The sequence below is a fragment of the Lycorma delicatula genome, chromosome 8 (assembly GCF_047948215.1).
Source record: "Lycorma delicatula isolate Av1 chromosome 8, ASM4794821v1, whole genome shotgun sequence".
NCBI lineage: Eukaryota > Metazoa > Arthropoda > Insecta > Hemiptera > Fulgoridae > Lycorma > Lycorma delicatula.
In genome coordinates this window covers 114,335,474-114,358,454 of record NC_134462.1, presented here as the reverse complement: position 1 = coordinate 114,358,454, position 22,981 = coordinate 114,335,474, and the positions used below count along the sequence as shown (strand labels likewise).

General features: G+C 30.7%; 1 protein-coding gene across 1 annotated transcript in view; it reads right to left on the bottom strand.

The window, feature by feature from the left end:
* The window catches only part of LOC142328663 (discoidin domain-containing receptor 2-like), a 490,260-nt gene that overhangs the window by 286,205 nt on the left and 181,074 nt on the right, over nt 1–22,981 (bottom strand). The window contains exon 3 of the mRNA XM_075372563.1: nt 3,195–3,300. Within this exon, the coding sequence (XP_075228678.1) occupies nt 3,195–3,300 (106 nt within the window). The remainder of the gene's footprint in view (nt 1–3,194; nt 3,301–22,981) is intronic.

The following is a 22,981-nucleotide window of genomic DNA, read 5'->3' as shown; positions in this document are numbered from 1 at the left end:
TTAATCTGTAACGTTCGTAACCTTCAATTATTATTTTTTTAATTGCCCTTACAGTCGGGGGGGGGGGGGGTGATGATCTCATACAAATATATCATTTTCGAAGTAGGAATAATTACCAAATGTACTTTTCATACGTTTAACTATTAAATAGTTATTTAAGGGTTGCTATACTTTATTAACATCCGGTATATATATATATATATATTATTGCATCCAAAATATAGTAATTTTAAGCAAACAAGTTTATGTCAGCCTACGTTGTTTATCCTAAGTAACTACAGTTTAAGCTATACTGGATACAGCTGCTTGTAAAATATATTACATACAAAGTACATAATTTTTAAATTTTTTATAACTGTTGAATAAATTAACCGTTTAGTCATAAAAATGTGTAAGTTAAAGAAATATTACGTGTATAACAATATATATATATATATATATATATTGCTGTAGGAAATATAAATAAAAACTTATTTCTTTTGTAATGAGTGTACAAAATACATATTTATGTTATTTTAACCGGAAGATTAAATCAATATAAATTTATACATGGAACATATTTTATTATGTGTTAATTTATTAATATTTGATAAAATGAAAGATATATTGGCCAGTTGGCAAGCAGTAAGTTAAATATATCAGTGACGCATGGTCGGACAGATTGAATGAGTAACGATTGAACTCTCTACACCGCAGTAAACATTGCGTATTTTCAGTTCTCCTTACATTGGTTTAGAATACATTATTTTTGTACTTATGTATATATATATATATATATAGCCATATCCAAATTATCTACAGAGTTCTATTTTTATCTTTTATGTTTATTTATATACTCATAAATATTAAATACTTTCAATTTTATTTTGTTTTATACAAAGCTACCTAAATTTCACTAAGTATGTTTTGTATCTACGGTAAATCGATTAATTGCAAGTGTGTGACTCCGCAACGTGGAAGGAGTATAATTTCAACATAAATGTAAATCGATCATTTTCAACGTTTTCAATTGACCTTTTTTTTTTTACCCCGGTAGTTTTGTATAGAGTTTTGCAAATTCGACCTGTGATAAAAATGTGCAGACCTCTTTGAATTAATGCTTCTGATTTTAACGAGGCGACTTTTTCCGTAGTTAAATATAGAAATTTTTTCTTATCAGGTGATTTTACCAAAAAACAACTAAATATAGAAATATTCTTATTTGCAGTGACTCGTACAGTGCTCTCCAGGCGTTGGAAAACCTTTACTCCGGACATCCTGTCGTCGTTGGCATTTATGATAAAATCGCTGAGTTAGAAAAACGAAACAAGGGGGTAGGTTTTTGCTGGATCCCTAGCCACGTTGGGATTCTTGGTAATGAGAGGGCAGATTCTGCTGCGAAAGTTGCGTGTATTCAGCCTCCTTTCACCACCCGAGTTTATGACTGATTTTATTAATCATATAAAACAATCACTGCGAGCAAGGTGGCAAAGTAGCTGGACGGCTGCCGTCGATAGTAAACTTCGACGGATTAAAGACTCAGTGTTGCCGTGGGGCTCCTCTTGCAGGAACTCTCGTCGTGAGGAAGTGGTCCTCTGCCGGTTACGGTTGGGGCATACGAGCATCACACACGAATATCTAATGTCAGGAGGAGACCCACCCCTGTGCACACGCTGCAACTGCCGCATGACTGTGTACCACATTCTCGTGGACTGCGTATGTTATGCGGCGTTGCGTCGTCAATTTAATATACCCAGCAGCATTCGTGATATCTTGGGCAATGATGGCAGGGTTTTGGAACGAATGTTTCTCTTTTTGCATAGTACTGAGTTACTGCAAAGGATTTAATATACTTATATGTTTTTCTGTAAGGAGAGTTTTTTAATAATTTTAACTTTTATTTTCTATTTGATCTTTTAGATGTGTTTAATTTTACTATCCGGGGTTGGAGTTTTGCACAACCCATCAGAGTTAGGTAAGTTTTTATACTTTCTTTATCCTATTATTTTATCTTTAATATTTTATCAACTTTGTCTGTGATATTAGTTTTGGGTTTTAGCCTTCTTCGCTTGTTTTAGTAAATTTTTATTATATGATTAATATTATGTTTACACCTTGTATAGCTTATTATTTTGAAGTTATATTACCCTTTTAGTAATAACTACCGGGCGATGATAACGCCCAAGCGTTTTTCGCCCACAAACAACCAAAAAAAAAAAAAATCCTTCACCCTTCGTAAGAAATACTGTCCTCCTGTTTCTATCTTCAATGTTTCGAATCCGAGATCTCAAGACTAAATATTTGGGTTTCATCTTCATCGACGACTTACTTGGGCGAAACATATCACTCTAAGCGGAAATAATTGGATCTCAAGTTTAAACACATGTACTGGCTGATAGGACATAGATCTCGGCTTTCAAAATAATTTGTAAATTATTGATTTACAAATCCGTTTTGAAGCCTGTTTGGACTTACAGGCTTGAATTGTTGGGTACAGCGTGCAACTCCATATTGACATACTTGTACGCTACCAAACAAAAACACTGAGGAAAATGCTCTACATACCCTGTTACAAAGTAATAGCGTTATATATAATATTCTTAAGTTGCGAACCGTTTGGCAGGAAATCTCTTTGGTCAGCCTACGGTATGAAAATCTTTTGGATCGGCACCCGAATTATTTGGCGGTCAATTTATTAGGTAACACGATCAGTGATTTTTCAAGACTGCTGAGGAACAATATTCTTGGTTTGCCTTATCGTTTCAATTAGGTGACTTTATGGTCCGGCCGTACGGAGTGCTCTTTTATTTCATTATTAAGTCCCAAGCCGCTGGGTCTGTGGCAACTTAATTTTAGTTCAAATACATCTTATTTACTTATTGTTCAGTTATCTTGGTGAAAAGATTGTAAAATTGCTGTGTCGTTAAAATAAAAAAAAAAAAATTAATAAATCGGAGTGCGTTCTGTGTATCAGAATGTAAAGGAGTTAATTATTATTAGGCTTTTTCTTCTTTAATTGTGTCAACAAAAAAAAATTAATACTATAAATTCAACAGCGATAAAAAACTAGGAGAAAAATTCTAAAATAAAAGTATTATCAGTTTTTATTAACTCATATAACTTTGGTACCTGTTTATTTTTCTTTCCTTGCAATATATCATATTTAAATGAAATGATATAAAATACAATAAAAACAAATAAATATAAATTATTACCTAGCATGACGTGGTCCAACATTTCCGCTCTCAAAAGAAGAACTTGCGGAAATATCCTGGTCGGGGATTCGTCCAGACTCCATCCCAAGCGCTGCATTGCAGGTGCCTATAATAAGAAAAAGCATAAATCTTAGTAATAGGGGAATAGAACAGAAGGAGCATCGGGTTTTAATGTCATAATAAACAGTTCTCGGTCTGTTATACGTGTATATATAATATATAGAAAATTGGAGGGGAGAAATATGCTATTTAAAAACTAATTGACGAAGTTTTCTGCCTCATATCGTTTCGAGTAGTACTTAAAATTTTATTTCACAATTATTATCGTATTATAGGAATGTACATGTGTGTTTTATATATATATATTTTAGTTGTAATAAAATGATTAAGTGAGAAATAAATGTGTCGCTCTGTCTACGTATTTTGTTTATATTCTTGGAGTTTTTCGTTTCTTTTTATTTATTGTTAGCGGTACGATATTTTTATGAGTCCTATCATTCTTTATTTTCTAAGCTAATTATTCCACAAGTAACCTAACTCGTTTTGTATTTTAATATGAATTTCTATGTTATTTTATTTTTAGTAATAAACCGTCAGATGTTAGTAATAATAAAATTACGTAATAAAGGTATTATTATTTTTACTTCCTTGTACGAAGTAAAGGAAGTATTGTGATCGCAATTTCGGTTTTCAATTTTTGATCGCAATTTCGGTTTTCAATTTTCAATGGAAACATCCATTTTAACCATCCCTGAATCCATTTTAACTAGTTTCGGTTTGTTGTCTGTACGAACGTATGTGCGTTATGTATCTCGCATAACTTGAAAACGATTAGCCGTAGGATGCTCGAATTTTGGATTTAGGACTACAGCAACATCTAGTTGTGCACCTCCCTTTTTGATTACAATCGGTTGCACCAAAAGTGTCCAAAGAAAGCCTGAAATCTCGAACAATTTAGATTTTGGACTTTTTTTAACTGCAATAATAAGTCCTCATTGAAAGCTTTTCAACGATATATCTAAGCGGTACTTAATTTCATTGGTTCCAGAGTTATAGCGAAATAAAATTTTAATTAATGAAATATTTGGATCTTACAAGGGAAAACCATCGATACGAATCAGACTTTACCTCCTTTTTTTTACCTTTTTTTTAATTATATATATTAATTTATTAATAATTATTAACCTCTTATTGCAAAAAAAATTTACGTTAATAATAAATAAAATTACGATAAATAATAAATTTATTAATTAAATAAAATTTTACGTATTTTTCATTAAAAAAAAAAGTGTATATGTAATTTAATAGGCGTATAAGAAAGTCATGTGTTGTCCACATCCGATATTTTTAGATCTGTTTTGTTTTTAATAAAAAAAGTGTTTTAAACGGTTCTGTATGATACACTGAAGTTACAAATTTTTACGTTTTCTCACAAATAAAATTCTTATAAATTGTGTTCCAAAAATCTACTTATTTGATGGCCATTTAACGAAGTTATTGTACTCATACGTTAAATCTGACAAAATTTGCAAAAAAAATTTATTTATTTTATAATAATTTTTTGCAAAAATTACTTCGCTTGTAGTTCTCGGATGTTTTTTTTTCAGATCAAAAATATATAAAAGCGTAAAATTTACTCCTTAATTTACATTACAAGAATTTTAGTATGGCTTATTTTTCCTTTGAGACAGAAATCAAGATAAAATCTTTTGTAAGTTATAAATCCGAAAGCAGTGTTTCTGAACTCATGTGTATATAAAAAAGTTTCCTTAATTTTCACTTTTAGAACATCTGAAAGTATTCCTATATCTTCGTGAGAATATGTATAAATATAAAACCTTTACGAACCTGATGTAACGGACAGGAAATTTTCAGGATGTATCTAAAATACTTATCTGTCAAAATGAGTAACTTTTTCCGGGATCCTATTTTGTAATGATGTACTAAGAATAGGTGTAATTTTCATCTTAAGTACAGGTCTACAATTTAAACTTAATGATTTGTTGTTTTTTTTTTATTTGTTTAACCTATTTTACTACACTGTAAAAAAAATATAATTATTTAAACTGTAAGTTTCAACTATAAATTTTAATTTAATTGGCTATAATTTATTACTTCTCTTTATTTCTAATACATCCTCAGTTTGATAGGGAGAACTCGAAAGTTCTATCTCACTATGAAAATTCAGACCCTTTGTTCGACTCTACATCTCAATAAATTATATAACCAAACAATAATTCGTTAAATGAGCTGCCGAAGTAGTAAATTATTAGATACTGATGGAAAGTAAAATTTCATCTTAACATCGATAAAATTTTGTTATAAGAAATAGAATATAATTACTGTATTTTTTATTTTATTTTCCTATACATATATGAATTGGCTGAAAAAACAAAAAGAGTAATAATAATAAAAGTAAAATAGGATATTAAAATTCAATGTAAGACAGTATGATACATGACAAACAACCATAAAACTTGCTGAGTAAATTTCCTATAGAACTGAATATTCTTTACGTTAACAGTCTTTGTTAAAAGACTACGTTAACAAGACAAGATGTTTCATGGTATTATTTTTTTAAGAAATTTTTTTTTGTTCATTTGTACTAATATAACACTAACGGTGACATGGTTTTGTATTTCTAAGAATAATTAAGGAATAGGTTATATTTTATTTTAACGTTAAGGTGAAAATAATTTAGTAGTAAATATCTGTCTTCTTATTTCAAAGGTTAATCCTATTTAAAAGATTATAGTTTGAAATTTATTGTAATAATACTTTCCAGACTATTATTAAATGTCACTCATACACTAATGTACGAGGTGTGTGAGAAAAGAAATGAGACTGACTTTTTACTTACCAAAGTTTTTGATTTTTTTTTCAAACAACAATATTATCCTCTTCAAAGTAGTTCCCTTGGGCATCTATACACCGGCGGAGTCGTTGTTCCCACTCCTGGTAACAGCACTGGAAGGCTTCAAGTGGTGGGGCTTTTAACTGGTCGGTCACAGTCTTTTGAATGTTCTCCAGAGTTCCAAAATGACTTCCTTTTAAGACATGTTTCAATTTCGGGTGAAGGAAAAAGTCACAAGGACTAAAATCAGGTGAATAGGGGGATTGAGGAACCGTAGGAATGCGTTTTGAGGTTAAAAATTCCCTGATGGAAATAGCCGTGTGACACGGGGCATTATCATGAAGTAGCATCCACTTGTCTGCAATGTCTGGTCTCACGCGAATGACTCTTTTCCTGATCCTTTCAAAGACACCTTTGTAAAACACTTGGTTGACAATTTGTCCTGGAGGAACAAATTATTTTTGCACGATACCCCTCCTGTCAAAAAAGCAAATCAACACGGTTTTGATCTTTGAGTTGCTCATTCGACATTTTTTCGGTCGAGGAAATGACGGAGTGTGGCACTCTTCGCTTTGCCGCTGTGTTTCAGGATCGTATTCAAATATCCAGGATTCATCACCTGTGATCACACGATTGAAGAATTCTTGGTTATTGTCAATCCTCTCAAGAAGATCAACGCACACGTTTCTTCGATCGTCCTTCTGTTCCGTTGTGAGGTTTTTCGGCATCAATTTCGCAGAAACCTTTCGCATGTCCAGATCGTCTGTCAAAATTTGATGTACGGTGAAAGTATTTAAATTTAACTGTTCACTCATCATCCTTATTGTTAAACGACGGTCTGATCTCACAAGAACTCTCACAGATTTTGAAGTTGAAGGTCTTCCTGAGCGAGATTGATGTTCAACCTGTTCTCGGCCACCCAAAAATGATTTGTGCCAGCGGAAAACTTATGCTCTTGATAAGTAATATTCCCCATAGGCCTGTTTCAACTTTTCAAAGGGCACACTCGCGGATTCCCCAAGTTTAACACAAAACTTGATTGCGCAACGTCGCTCTAAATTCCGATGCTCCATTTTCGTAACACAACTTCACTGATGGCGCTGTCAAAAATAATGTGTTGGCTGAACGGAGTTGAAATTCGTACTGAGCATGTGGAAGGGATGAACAAACCGGACTAGCACAGACGGGTAGACACAGTGTTGCCAGATCGCTCACAGTGTTACCAATCTCATTACTTTTTTCACACATCTTGTATTAATAGAAAAAAAAATAGTGGTTGTCAAAAATTGACTTGAGATTAACCTAACCCGTAGATTAATTTAGAAAGATTAATTAATTGTCTTATCTCTGTTAGTGTGTTCTCTCACAGTAAATCTTTATCTATTACATTTACCGCAATCATATTTAAATAAATATTCTTCTTTATATTAAAGCTTGCTATAATAAAAGTGGTGTTTGTATCTCTAGTCCTTGCTAAGAATTTACGACGACCTCCAATTGGAGTAGAGACCTAATAGAATTTCGTAACTTTTGGTCCGTTAAGGAAATGATACTTAAGTTTTTAATAGAATATTACTATTTCGTATAAAGCAATCATTTATGAATAAAATAATCTAACATGTTCCTATAACGTATTTGCAATTATACTTAAAGAGATTGAAAATATAATGTTTAAAAATACAAGCATATTGTATTGCAGTACCTTTTTTTAGGTGCGTTGATGGAGAAATCTCTTTCATCATCTCACGGGTGCCATAGACTGAACAAACGATCCCTCCTATCTTGACTAGAATTATACCTGACGTCACCATTAACTCCAACCCGTATATCAATGGATATGTGTTAGATTCTTCATAACATCTTTAAGACCAATATCTGTCTTTAAGAACCTTTTTATTCTAATGTACGGCAATGTATCTTTTTTAAATTAATTAAATCTTATAACGGTTTTTAATTAACTTAAGTTTTTACTTTTTTTTTCGTCGACATCTTATTTATATAAAAAAAAGGAAACATTGAAATTTATTAAAGAAAACAATAAAAATTAAACACCGTGGAAATTTAGTGGAAGTACCTCCACTATAGTCATCAATCAAAGATGAAAATGCCTTAGGGATTAGATCTTACGATAGTGATAATAAACTAAAATTGTTTTTCCAAACCCTCCAGAATCGATTAAATCTAATAATTGAAATAATAATAATTGTTTATTTTATTAAGTAGTAGTTTTTGGTTATTTTTTCAGTTTTGTTGTAACGTTCGGATTCAACGGAAAGTAGTGAATCCTTTTCAAATCTTATTATTATTATTATTATTATTTCAATTATCAACCTATCAGATTTTTTTTTTCAGTTTTTCACGGTATAAAAGATGATTAGACTGATTCTGTACTAAAATTTAAATTTAGTAGAAAATGGGAAAAGTTTATGAGTCATAAAGCAACTACTATTTTAGGAAGAATTAGAAGGGCTTACTCGATCCGACTTTACCCCTATAGATGCTTCAAGCATTAGGATTATTAAAACAAAAAGAAAACAGACATTATGGGGTTGGTTGTATATAAGAGAGCCTTATATAGATATCATCATTGTCTAGCTATAAAGGTCCAGGGGAAGTTCAAGGATAAAAAATTGGTTGGTAGTAAGAAAACTGTTTTGACAGTGGATCTCCCTCTATCATAGATTATTAGATAGATATTTTTACTCAAATGAGAGCAACACGTTATTTTTTAATAATTTTAACTTAACTAGCTTAAATAAAAATTATTAAAAAAAAATCTGATGTGGGCACCAGATGACTTCCTTGTACGCCTTTTAAATTACATATACACATTTTTTTAAAATGAAAAGTACATTTTATTTAATTAATAAATTCTCATATTTTTTCATTCTTTTTTTTATTGTTATTGAATTATTAGTCATCGTAAAAAAATTTAAATCATAATTAATAAATCAATTTATTTCAATTAAAAAAAAAGTTAAAAAAAAAGGAGATGAAGTCTGTTTCGAACTGTTATGCCTTCCCTTGTAAAATCAAAATATTTCATTCATTAAAATTTTATTTGGCTATAACTCTGAAACCAATGAAGATAAGTACCACTTATATGATATATCGTTTATAAGTTCTCAATTGGATCTTACAGGGGGAAGCACAACGGTTTAAATCAAACTTTTTTTTATTTATTTTAATATATTTGTTTATTAATAATTATTAAATTATGATTGTAAAAAAAAAAAATTTACAGTAAATAATAATTCAATAACAATAAAAAAAATAATAATATGAAAATAATCAGAAGTTATCAGTGAAATAATATTTTATGTACTTTTCATTTTAATTCAGAAATTATTAATAAATCAATCAGTATATTTAAATTTTTTAAAAAGTTAAAAAAATGTATGCATATTAAGTCGGATTCGAACCGATGTGTGCATGGTAACAGATCTGACACGTTCTCACTTGCACCACATTACTTTATCAAAGTAAAAAAAAAAAAGATATAAACTAGTATAAAACGCTGCTACGAACACCGTAAAAAATTTGATGCAATGTGGTGTCCACCACAATGAAATTGTGTAACTGTCAACTTTATTAAAGAATTTCAGGATCGTATCTCACTTTTAAATGAAACAGGTTTAAATTAAGTGCAGCAAAATATGTGTATATGTAATTTAATAGGCGTACAAGGAAGTCGTTTGGTGTTCACATCAGATTTTTTATTTAGTAAACAATCATACTTTTTTTAGCTTTGTTGAATAATATTGCATCAAATCAGACCAACTTTCTGAAGTAAATAATTACATCAATAAACAAAGTTTAAACCCCAAAAAACAAGGGAGCTGAATACCCATACTTAAAATAATAATCTTTCTTAATTTTTTTTTAACTTTGATTTTCAAGATTGAAAATACAACTGTATCTAATATTATAATAATGTAAAGAGCATGGGAACGTTCCTGTTTTTTTTTTTTTTTTTTTTTTTTAAAGGAAATTTCATGGGAAGAATATTCTCTAATTTATATATATATACTTTTTTTTTTCAAGTTGTGACTAATTAAAAAAAAAGTACTTGTATTACGTACAAACAGCTGTCGAACAAGAAGGTCAAATAAGACCCAAATTTTGTTATTAAAATATTAATTTTTCACAGTTTTACTTTTTATAGTGCATAATTTTTTTTAATGTAAAATACGGTTTGATCAATGGGGTTAAATTGAATACAAATTTTTATACTGAACATTTTGATTTTTTTCGCAATTAATGTGGGTCAAATCTGTTTAGTCGGCCAAACTAATAAAAACATTATTTTGAACAGGATTATTAATAATAATTATTATTATCATTAATAATAATTAATGTTTAATAACAATACGATTTTTTTTATTTTTTTTTTATTATTTCGTTTAATAAAATTTTTCACTTTATAAAATTAAATATTGTTTGATTTTTCTATCCGTAAAAACTGAATTAATAATAATAAAATATTAAAAATTTTTATTTAAAAATAAATAAATTTTACTTAACAAATATAATTTTATTTTATTATTTCTATTTAAGAATTTTGTTGAAACGCGCCGGAATAGTTTCAGAATGCTTTGCAACAAAGTTAACTGTTTTTTAAAGTCTTACAATAATATCATAAATTCTAGTCTTTTCCAAGACACACTATGTTTATTTAGCCTTTTTGGCTAAATAAATGGTACATAGTACACCGATAAAAATTGGCGTTCAGATTTACTAACAATAAAATATGAATTTATTTAAATTTAAAACTTGGTCTTGCAATATAATATCACAGTATGTTAACCTGTTGATTGGTGTTAATCCATAAAGGGTTCTTTTTAACCGCCTTATGAAATATTTTAATCCATTATTACTCTCTTATTTTCGTCTTTATGGAATTAATTGTTAATATTATCAACAGATTGATGGTTGAGTATTTTATAAGAATTTATTCTTCAAGAACTAGTGCATAAAAACTGTAATTCCTAAAAATTGATTATTTTATTAATAATAATAATAATAATAATAATAATCACTACTATTACTACTACTGCTGCTGGTGGAGTAATAATCAACAACGAAATGATAAGAGGAGCTTGATGAAAATGGAAGGAAAGGTAGAATGTATAGTTGAAGTAGGTGGGAAAAGGGAATGGTAAGGAAGGGATAAAGCTAAGGCTGGGTGAGAATGTGCAGGAAATGAACTGCGTTGATGGTGAATTCCAGGGTGATGTCGAGGGCGAGTGAACACAGAACTGTGGCCGGGGGGATGTTGTAATCCCTTGGCTAGCCGTAATTACGCGTCCTGCATTTTATTGCGTTCTTATGTCATACCGGACAGACATCTTGATGCCGCGCCATCCCAGGCAGCTTAATCACATAGTGCGGTTATATTGCTGAATTGCTGACTAAATGTCTACCGCAGATTGCGATATTGTTTAAAACCTGCTGCTTGCATGTAATTGCTTATGTGTTGGTGGTTGGTGTTTGTATTATGTGTTCGCGTGTTTTAATGTTAAATTATGTTAAAGCTCTTAGTTTTCATGCGTGCATGAATGATTTATTATGTATTTTGAATGTAAATAATAGTTCTACGAAGTTTAAACAAATTAAACAGACAAAAAAATAATAGAAAAAGATCGTGACTTTTAAAATCCAAACGGATAAAAATAAATGTTCGTTAACACAATTTTTAATGAAGACTCTTTTGTATAACAAAAAGTATACAAAAACATTGTTTAAAAACAAGTTCTTTATAAGCATTCATAACCTGAATGATTGATGAATTACATAGAAAAGAGGTAATAGTTAGGAAGTGCATAAAGGATAAAATAAATATTATACGCAATTATCTAACAGACAGTTGCATGATCTGAAGGCTTATATTGTACTGGTATTACAGTTGTATAAAAAAAAGAACTATGCTAAACGGTCGAGTAAAATCCATCGTTAATAAAAGAGAAAAAAAAACCGTAAACACCGTGTAGAAAATAGAAATATATTATTTATTTAATCTAAATTTTTTATAAACTCATAAAACAGAATTTATTATTATTATTCTTCCACGTTTTCATGCAACAATAAATTTTAATAAATAGCGTCTATTTTATTTAAATCAAAATATTGTGCGATTAGTTAATTCTTCAAAAATTTTCATAGACATTTTGAAGAAATGGAGGGATTTAAAACAGTTATAAACATAACAGTTATAAACATAAAAAGCTACAAATATTTCAATAATTTCTAAAACCTCAATTAATTAATAATTAAAATTATTAATTATAAAAGAGAAAGTTAAGTAATCGAATTAAATTTTCCACTTTCAGGTTTTTTTCAGATTTTGACGTTTCATGATTCCCCTCTCACTGTCCCGCTTACTAAACAAAACAAAAAATGTTTGCATTGGAAAATTCCAAAATGATGTATTATTTCTTAGTTGGCCTGTTTCTTTGTTGACATCACCAGACTGGGTGGACCGATTTTGATAAAAGTCGGGAAGATGATTTCAGTATATAGAGTTATTGATATAACTTTGATCACAAACGGACAATGGGGAAAAGAGACACGGACCTTATGGTAAATACCTAAAATGGGTAAACGGGTAAATACCTAAAAATATTATTCAAAGGGTAGGTGAATTTTTAAGCATCTCCTATCCTTAAGTAGAATTTTCTTTCTTGTCTTTTCTAGTCGCAGTCACATATGCTGCCAAAAAGGCTTGCTCTACTTTCTTCGGTGTTCGGAGAGCAGTTTACCCCGATTGGGAGCTTAATTTTAAAACCACGTGTGTTCTATATAAGGCTGTATGCGAAACTATAATGCTGTATCTGACTGAGCTCATCGAATGAGATACAAATGTTATAGGAATATTTTGTTGATAACCCAGCACCTCCTATTGTTATCTGTGATTGATACCTACAGTAACGTCCCTCGAGAGGCATTCCTTGTTATTTCTGCTATTGAGCTCATTGATATCCTTGCGACTGAGCACCAATTACGGTTCTCAGAGAAGAATACTAAGAAGATTACTTACCTGTGACAACTTACCTGTGAGCGTATAAAAGAAATAAAAGACCAGGGTTTCCATTTATGGAAGGTAAGGGGGACTGAATCGCTCGATGGCCGTTACCCGCATGAAATGTTTACTGTGACAAGTATGCGGGTAGTTAGGTGGCTTTTCCCCAAACGGTAGATTCCACAGTTTCTTTTTGGTCATGGTGCTTTTCGAGATAGGTTGGCCAGATTTGGTTTGATTAATTCAGGCTGAGTGTAGGACCACTGATGATGTGCGTCATGTCTTATATATTTGCCCCAGATAGGAAGCTGAATGTACCAGAGTAGCCAGAGAGCTTGCGAGGATGAATTACGGTTTTTATCTGCAAGGTAATTGAAAAATCGAAAGGGAATGGAACATAGTTGCTGGCTTCCTAAGATTCTTAGCCCTGGGGAAGGTGGCTGAGGGTGTCTGATCCTGTTACAGATATATAGATAGGATAGCAACCCCGGTGGCTAGGGGTTCGCCTGGATGCTTACTTCGCTAAGATAGGCATTTTGGCATCGAGCCCCGGTTAGTTGAGATATTCACTGTTGGGGTGAGAATTGATGTGTGGAGAACTCTGTGATGGAGCTGCGGTGTGAGAGGGTGTAAACATTGATCTCGCAGAGGAGAGAGAGGTAGGGTATGTCTTCATTAGAGGCTTATTAAATTTGTGAATCGGTTTCTTGACTTTTAAGTAAATCAAGAGAACTTTGAGTAAATTGAATTGTAGGGCAAAATTGTTGTCGCGATCAACACTTGTCTTGTTGGTATGAAGAAAGTATTTTTGTGTTTAAAAACTCAAGAAATGATCTGAGTACATAGTTTAATTGAATTTAGACATAGGAAGCTTTTGTGTGAAACCTTCGGTGTTAGAGGAAGGCGAGGAGATAGCGTTTCCGCGAATAAGTTGATTTTATAGTTGAGGGTTGTAAGATAAGGTAGGTGATCGTGGTTGGAAGAGAAACGAAGGCGATAGTAGGTTGTGTAAATACAATAATGGAAATTTCTGCCGTGGCATTTGCATCGTTGGCTTCCTATCAGAGACCAAACTGATGACTGTGTTTTATTACCAAGTTTAGAGGGTCTAAAAGACGATTTCCTGTGAAGCCCATCAGGACTAGGAATGGAGGACGTGTTGTGGCGTCACAAGGCGAGGGTTGTCAGAATAGTCACAGTCACATTCTTCTACAAATTAGATGATTCTATTACATCATGATGTTACTTTGATTATGCATGTAGGTAATTTCATTCGAAAATGAAGTACAATTTTTTGTTTGTTTTCTTTTTATCTTTTTTCTTCTTCTACACCGGGATCTTGCAGTTAAATATTACACAGCCCAGGAGAGTGACTTTTACTCTAACGGGCCTCCACGTCTCAGCCCGCCGGTCAGATCTCACTTTACGCCCGCCTCAAACCCCCAGAGTAGGATCCACCAGGCCTAGCTATAACGTCCCTGGGTCCCCACACCGGGAGCTGGGACTCAGTCTTTATGCCAATGCCTCTAACGGGGACACACCGAGTGAGGCATCCCCGCCGGGACTCGGTCTTTTTCGCTCTGGGGTAAGAGAGTCACCTTACTTCATCGCTACCGCCCACTCGTGCAAACGCGTACGAACGGCAGCTCCGCAGAGGGCTATCAAATGGAGAACAATTAAACTATTTTTTTTTTGTTTTTAATCAGTTATTGTTTTGCTTTATATCCTCAGACCGAATTGACCAATTTTTATCAAATTTTCTATGATTTCTAATATCGATAAATTTGATTATAATTGGTCAAGGGGATAGGGATATACGGTCATCATGGTGAGATTCTCAAAAAGTAATAATATTTTTAAATTCTTTCCTTGCTTATTTACTCCCGCTTAATTTTCGAATAATAGTCTTTTAAGGGCAAAGCCTTTTCTAGCAGGAGTTATAAAACGTTTAGGGTTACGCAATTCTTTGACGGCTTTGGTCAGAATGGGTTCACATTCGATTTTTAAGAAAAACCATTTTATTCCTTAAGACGAGTTTTATGTAAGATTTTTTTTTTTTTTTCTTTTTTGATGGGTAGGGTTAGAGAGTCAATTTACTTTCTTTCTGTAATCTTTTAAATTATATGCCAATCAGCTTCAAATTCAAAACTAACGTTTACATTCGAAATTTTCGATCGTCTAATTCATAAACAGTATTATAATGTTAGGTGAAGTCTGAGTACAAATAATTGATGCAATTTTATTTTTCGGTTACAATTTGTCAAAGGGGGGCAGATATGTCACCATGTTTCGAACCTCAAAGTTTTACTTAGAATAGAATTTTTTTTATATAACTAATTATTTGCATACATACCAAGCACACTTTAATGGTCTAATTTTTCTCCTAAGTCGTAGTAGTCAGAAGGCGAAGCCATTTGTAACCAAAATTTCCTCACCGTAATTCTGTTAGGTTTTTAAATTTAAAATAATGTTTTTATACTTCTCACAATAAACAATATATTATAGCTAATAATCTGCATGAAATGTATACATGCATTTATGAATAAAAGCTGAAATTATGTTTAATTATAAATCTCATTTATTATTATTTTGAATATTTATAGAGAACATACGCATTTATTCTAATGCACGAGCAATGTATATAGAAAATGATTAATTATAATTACATTACTAACAAACATCCGTTTTAACTCCCTTTTTACCAATCAAAACACCCACGCAACCCCCTCTCACCCTTAAATCGTCGATTTTACATTGTGTTATACAATTGTATAAATTAATTAAACGATAATATATGATGCATGTAATCTAAATTTAATATCTTGGCAAATTATATACAGTTTTTGCGATGTTTTTTTTTTTTTTTACTAATAGTACCATTTTAATTTCTTTTAATATAAATGAAAAATATGTATGTCGTTTTTTCATAATGTAATTCATTTTTGTATATATACATATATATTTATGTTGAATGTGAACATAGGTAGCTGGTATCATTAACTTTCTTAACTGAAATTTATAACTAATTTTCTTGTTTTTATAGATATGTAGAAAAAAAAAATAGTATTATACATATTAAATAAATTGATTGTTTAATAATTCACCGATTTAACAGATAATACATATATTATTATGATAGTAATAATAATACTAGACATTGTACTAGACATTAAGTTAAAAAAATGAACTAGTGTTTATTTATTGGATTTATACTTTCTTTGATACAATTGAGCTTTAATAAATAAACTCCTTACAAAGTTCAAGTCGTAAAATATAATCTTTCTACTAACTAATGAACCTTCTCCGTTTTCCTGCTACACATGTGCTGTAATGCATTAATCATTAACTGCCTCAAATGCTCTGTTCACGATAGTTATCGATGTATCCGGCTATCAATATCCTGTTCGAAACTAAACTAATAAACTTTTAATTTTTTCTGTTCCTTTTTTATTAACATTATTAATTAAATTGTAATTATATTTTAATCACAACAATTAGTGGATGTGCTGATTAACAGTAACGAATCGTGGTTATAATTTATTTTTTTATACGCATACAATTATTCACCGATATAACTTTAACTGTGATTTTTTTTAAGCTACGTAATTTCAATAGAAAGCACCGAGAGAAATCATTACTGTGTTATTTGCTGCTCCATCAAATAATAAGAATTCACAAAAGTGAACTTTTCCTAAAGTCCTAGAGCAAACAACGTAACTATTATGAGATGACTGTGTGTTTATTTTTGTTTTGGCATGTAGGATGGTATAAAAATGTAAATATATTATGGCTTACAAAATAAGACACCTTTCTTTCTTTTCCTATTTAGCCTCCGGTAACTACCGTTTAGATAATACTTCAGAGGATGAATGTGGATGATATGTATGAGTGTAAATGAAGTGTAGTCTTGTACATTCTCAGTTCGACCATTCCTGAGATGAAAACCCAACCACCAAAGAACACCGGTATCCACGATCTAGTATTCAAATCCGTGTAAAAATAACTGGCTTTACTAGGACTTGAACGCTGGAACTCTCGCCTTCCAAATCAGCTGATTTGGGAAGACGCGTTCACCACTAGACCAACCCGGTGGGATACAAAATAAGACACCTGGGTTTGAACTATTGCACGAAATTAAACCCTACTCTGATTTATATTATTTTATTATAAAAATAATATGTCGATTTTATATGAAATGTGAACGTATCGTATCCATTTTCATGAAACTGCGGAAAACTGCGTTTTTTCTCCTTTTTTATGTTTAAATTTCCGATTTTTATAGTTATGAATTTTAATTTTTAACGATTTTTATGACGCTACTACTCCTGTATTCGTAGTGGAGTAGTAGCGTCCTTTCATCCACAAGGTTCCGCGTTCGAATCTCGGTTAGGCATAATATTTTTATAAAGCTACAAAATTTTTATCCCATATTCCCATGCACAAGCGCCGAATTTTGTTCTGTTGAATTAATTATAAAGTAGTAAAAAATGTAGTAACGAAATTTTAGTTAATATATAACTGTTATTTTTAATCTCATCGAATTTCAGGTCGATATTATAGAGCTCGGAAAAATCTGCGTACAAAACGTAACAAAAATCTCGCGTTTTAGAAAAATTTTAAATACTCGTTTCTACTGCATAAACAAGTTCAAGATAAATGTAAAACAGAAAAGATATTTAATACCGTGTCCGAAGCAAGTAAAAGTTATTAATAAAATAGATAATAATATTAAATAAACATATTAAGATTACTTTAACCAAATCTAAGTTAAATTAGGGAAATTCATAAAAATTTCATTGGAAGGTTTAAATTAAACAAAAATATAACACAGATATAGTTACACGTCACAATTCATGCGCCACATAAACAACAGTGCGCCAAAAATTAGCAACACCAACTGCGCTATTTTTCACCTCAAGCAGATCCTTTGGTGGGCTGGGCAACGATAACACTGAAGCAAATGAGTCTGCTTATCTCCATAGTTGCACGCAACAGAATCCACAGTGAAACCCTACTTCTACAAGTTTTTTCTGGATCTTGGGACGCCTGAGCGCAGGCTATTCAGAGATTTCTAAGTTTTCCACTCCTCTCTGTGTCCAGAGAAAAGTTTGTCACTGGATACTTTCCTTCTTTGAGATGTGTACGCCACAAGGTAAATCTCGCTTGCTTGGGTGTTCGTACAAGTTTCTGAGTGGTCATTACTTAACTCTTTCTTGAGCTAACCTGTGTTCGTGCTGATTCATAGCTATAAAAGGATGAGCTTGAGATGTAAAAGCCTTGACCGTCTCCTTAGGAACCGCTATTTTGCGTCGGATATCAGCTGGTGCAATGTCAGACAAACAATTTAGCTTCTCCAGAGATGTAAGTTGTAAGCAGCTCGAGATGATGTGGCATATTTCGTTCAGTACCACAACTACTTCCTTGATATGCCAAGATCGGTATCATACTGTACAGCTACTCTGCTGCCGAGTAGCATAAAGTGATGACTGAGATTTCACTGTACTTGGCCGTATTCCACAATTTTTTCGAGTCAACTTCCGCACCGCATTCCATGGAGATATCTTGTTTTTGGGGTTCAAACAATGTTTTTTTTTTAGTATGTGAGGCCGCGGTCTAAGGTGACCCCGAGATAGTTTTGAGTTTCACAGACCGCCAGCTGGATTCCTTCCCACATGATATTTAGACATCTGGCTGCCTGTCTGTTTCTTCAAATGGAAGACAGATCTGGGATTTGGCTTGAGCTGGTTTTCCTTGTATTATGTCACAAGATCTTTCAATTTATTGCTTAATTTTAGTTCTATCTCCTCGAAATTGTCAGCTTGAGCAATGTGTGCACATTCGTCAGCATAGATGAAACTCTGAGTTCCCTCAGGTAGTGGTTGATCATGGGTATAAATGTTAAAAAGAACCGGTGCAAGTACGCTACCTTGGAGTATACTATTCTTCCGTATTCTCTATCTACTTCTTCTAGAATTCCAGGAATAACCTCCTGTTTTTGAGAAGGTTCCCAACTATGCATGTGAGCTGAAAGTCATGAGTGATTTTGTAAATTTGTACTACAGGAAGGTTTTATCAATTTGGTAGGTTTTTAATTGATAGATATAAAATTATAATTATAACAGAGACTCAAGTGTTTTCTTTCGTAACCCAAAAGATATGTAATTGTGAATTAATATTAATCTATGTAAATGTCTATGATTATTATTTGACAGTAAGTATTCATTTTTGTTGGGTTTTTTTTATGACTACAGGTGCATCTGTTAGTAACTGTATTTATCTTAATTTACTTATTTGACAAAAGCTGTTAAGATAATATTTTAGCATCCTTAAATTTACTTAATACTAAAGGTATGAAACATATTTTCCTTTGTATTCATGCAATTTATAAAACTTAAAATTTAAGTTTTAAAATAAGAAAACAAATTAATAAATAGATTTTTATCTTTAATTAAGACTCTAATATCTATCAAAATTAAACTTTCATAATAATTAATTTTTTTTAATGGGAACTGTTTTTGATATAACAACCTTTAACCTGTGAACATTTACAGTTCCTAATAAAAAAGTTGAATGAAAGAGAAAGAAGTATCGGACTGACGTAATGCATAATTATTGTGTGTATATATATATATATACACATGAAAATCTCTAATCATTTCTTGTAATTTGTCCAAAATATTATGATTTCCATCAAAAAGTGATTTACCAAAAACTGAAAAGTATCTCTATAGTCTGTTTTAACCTATTAAGACATCGTTTTAGGCTGTATTAATATTATTATTATTTTTTATTGCACCATAACTAGGATATAAGTTTACATCATGAATTTTTATATCATTTTTATTTGGTGTTATCATGAATATTATAATGTTGATAAGTTATTCAAAATTGAAATGAATTATTCATTCGGTAATTTCCATACAAAATAAGGTATCGGCATTTCCATTATTATTTTTCATTTCTCTTTATATTTATTTTCTTGTGTTGTTATTTCTTTCTTTCATTTGTTTCTGATAGGTTTATTTTTTTTTTCGAAATCTATATAGTACGTTGAACTGATTGGATTGTATCGAAATTGTGAACTGATGTTTTCTAATATATATATATATATATATATATATATATATATATATATATATATATATTATGTTTATTGTATATAATTGATGGTTTTTTTCACTGACCCTTAAAATTTTTCAAATTTTCTGTTTTTTATCATTACGATAAATGCATTTTGTTTATAAAATATAATTTTAAAAAAAATTGATACGTACGCGTATAAAAACGATTTTAACAAAGTATTAAAAAAAACATTAAACAAAGAAAAATGAAATTTAGCTAATGCTATATTTGTTAATGTTTGTTTAATGTTTGCTAATGTTTCAAGGTAGAAACCTTGAAGCAATCAATTCTTTTCTGTATGTAACCACAAAACCATCAAATCTCTACTGGGGAACAACTCAAAAATTCTAAATGGAAAGAGTAAGATTGTGAAATCATTTTAAAGAATGTTGAAAAAAATTTGTTTTACGTAAAATCTTCAGTAACGAAAATCCTGATCAAAATTGCGGATGTATTAAATTTTTCACAATTAGTTTCAAAAGTGACATGATTTAATATTGAAAATGATGGTTTTTAGGTGGAGAATTTGGTAAATGTTATTTTTTAATTCCATTATGAAACAGTTATTTAAGATGTACTGTAGATCATTTTTGAAACTGTGAAAAACATTAAATGGCCACTAGCATAGGTCTGGAAATGCTACCTAAACGAGTTACGGCTAGCGAAAAAGTTTTCCAGTTTCATCTTCTCCACTGAAATGAAATGAAGCCATATAGAAATTATTGGGACCCAAAAATATAAGTTAATTTGATGGTTTCATATGAAATTCAGTCTGAAAAACCACGAGTCCCAGAACTGTAACTTCAGTAGTGTATTAGAAATTTGGAGTTTTGGAGTCCCGTTTTTTGCATTTTTCGCCGGTTCTCTAAAACACTACTGAAATTACAATTCTCGGACTCATGTTTTGCAATTTGTCAGATGGAATTTTATATAAAACCATCAAATTAACTTATATTTTTGGGTCCCAATAATTTCTATATGGCTTCATTTCATTTCACTGGAGAAGATGAAATCTGGGATAAATTTTTCGTCAGCCGTAACTCGTTAACGAACATCTTCAGACCTATGTTTAATATGTACTTTTTTCTTTATTTTTACATGTAGAATGACCTGCCAATGCATCTGCATAACGTGATAAATCACTCTGTGTGTATATATATATATGAATAATAATTTTAAGTATGCAAGGACACGCTTGTCTTTAAATAATAAAAAAAAAAAATAACATTCATATTAAAAAATGGAACATTGTAAGCAATTAAGAGAATGTAAAAATATTTTGTGTAGCAATAGAATGGTAAATAAGGTGACATTATTAAAACAGGGTTCGACTTCCAACAGCTCCTAAAGAATTTATGTCCTTTTTTAATGGTAAGAATTTAAAAATTACTTTTACACAATTTATTTTATTAATTCTTTACTTATCACTTAAAAAAATATTAAAAGTCATTAATCACACACACACACATATGTGTGTGTGTGTGTGTGTGAGTGAGAGGGGGTGGGATATTTTTTTTTATTTACACAGAAAGTGTTATGAAATATGGTTTTAAAATTTGAAAAAGTGTTCAAATACTCCTTACAAAGAAAAAGAAATTACTTAAATCAAGACCTAGATGGTTATTTCGATTGCTAAATACTTGTCATCGAGATATTAATTGAGTAGTGTAGATAAACAATAATATTAATTAATAAATACTTCTTGCGAAACACCAGAAAACTAATATATACGAGTAAAAAGTAAACAATTTAAAATTAAAAACAAATATTAAAGAAAAAGTAAAAAATATAATTTCTTTTGAAACCTCAATTAAATGCGTAAAGTTAGCTTTAAGACTTTCTGGTTGCCCTTGTGGGGAATGTGAGATGGAAGTTTTAATTGTTTAAATTTTTTCTTAAATGTAGTAAAACGTTACAACAATCCCATTCACCACTGTTATAAAGTATTCTACACTGTAATAATAATTTTTTTTAACATATTATTATTGGTTTTTTATATTTTCATTCATGCATACAGCTTGCGCGCGCACACACACAGGTTGTTTTTCTGTTTATTACTGAAAATGATAGTTTTACAATTGAAATGACCATTTAAATTTATATTTATTTAATTTTATTAGTAAAATATTATCAGATGCTTTCTTTTTTTAGAGTTTACTTCATTAACTGTTATTAATTTTTCTTTGTAAATAATAAAAGTAATCAATAGAAATGAAGTAGAAACATGGTCAACAATAAAAGTTTGTGGGTAACAAAAGAAAATTAAAAAAATTCTTTAAATTATCTTTATTTTATATTTTCAAATTAATAACAAAATACATTTTTAAATTAAAATACCCTATCCCAAAATTCAGTATGAATGTAGAAAAAATTGGTGTATATGGAAAAAGCGAACCGTTAATTTTTAGTAAGACAAGTAGAATTTTACAATCGAGTTAGGATCATATCGGGAAATATATAAACTAGAAAATGTTTTTATAAAAACCAACGCTTTTACTTTGCCACTTAAAGTATGTTTTTTCCATATTAAAAAGATTTAATTCCGTCTAGTTAGGCAGTTTTTCTTCCCTACCGAAAAACTTATTTTCCTTCTAGGGAACTTCTTAAAATCTTAAGTGAAAATTCTATCCGATCCTTTCACCAGACAAATGGGAAACGCCTACAGACAAAAGTATATCCATAAATTATAACACGCCCAAAAATGAAAAATATAATTTATATTATTTATTTTTTATAAATAGAAGGGCGTATTATTTTTGCTTATAAAATTAATGATTTATGATAAATCTTTAT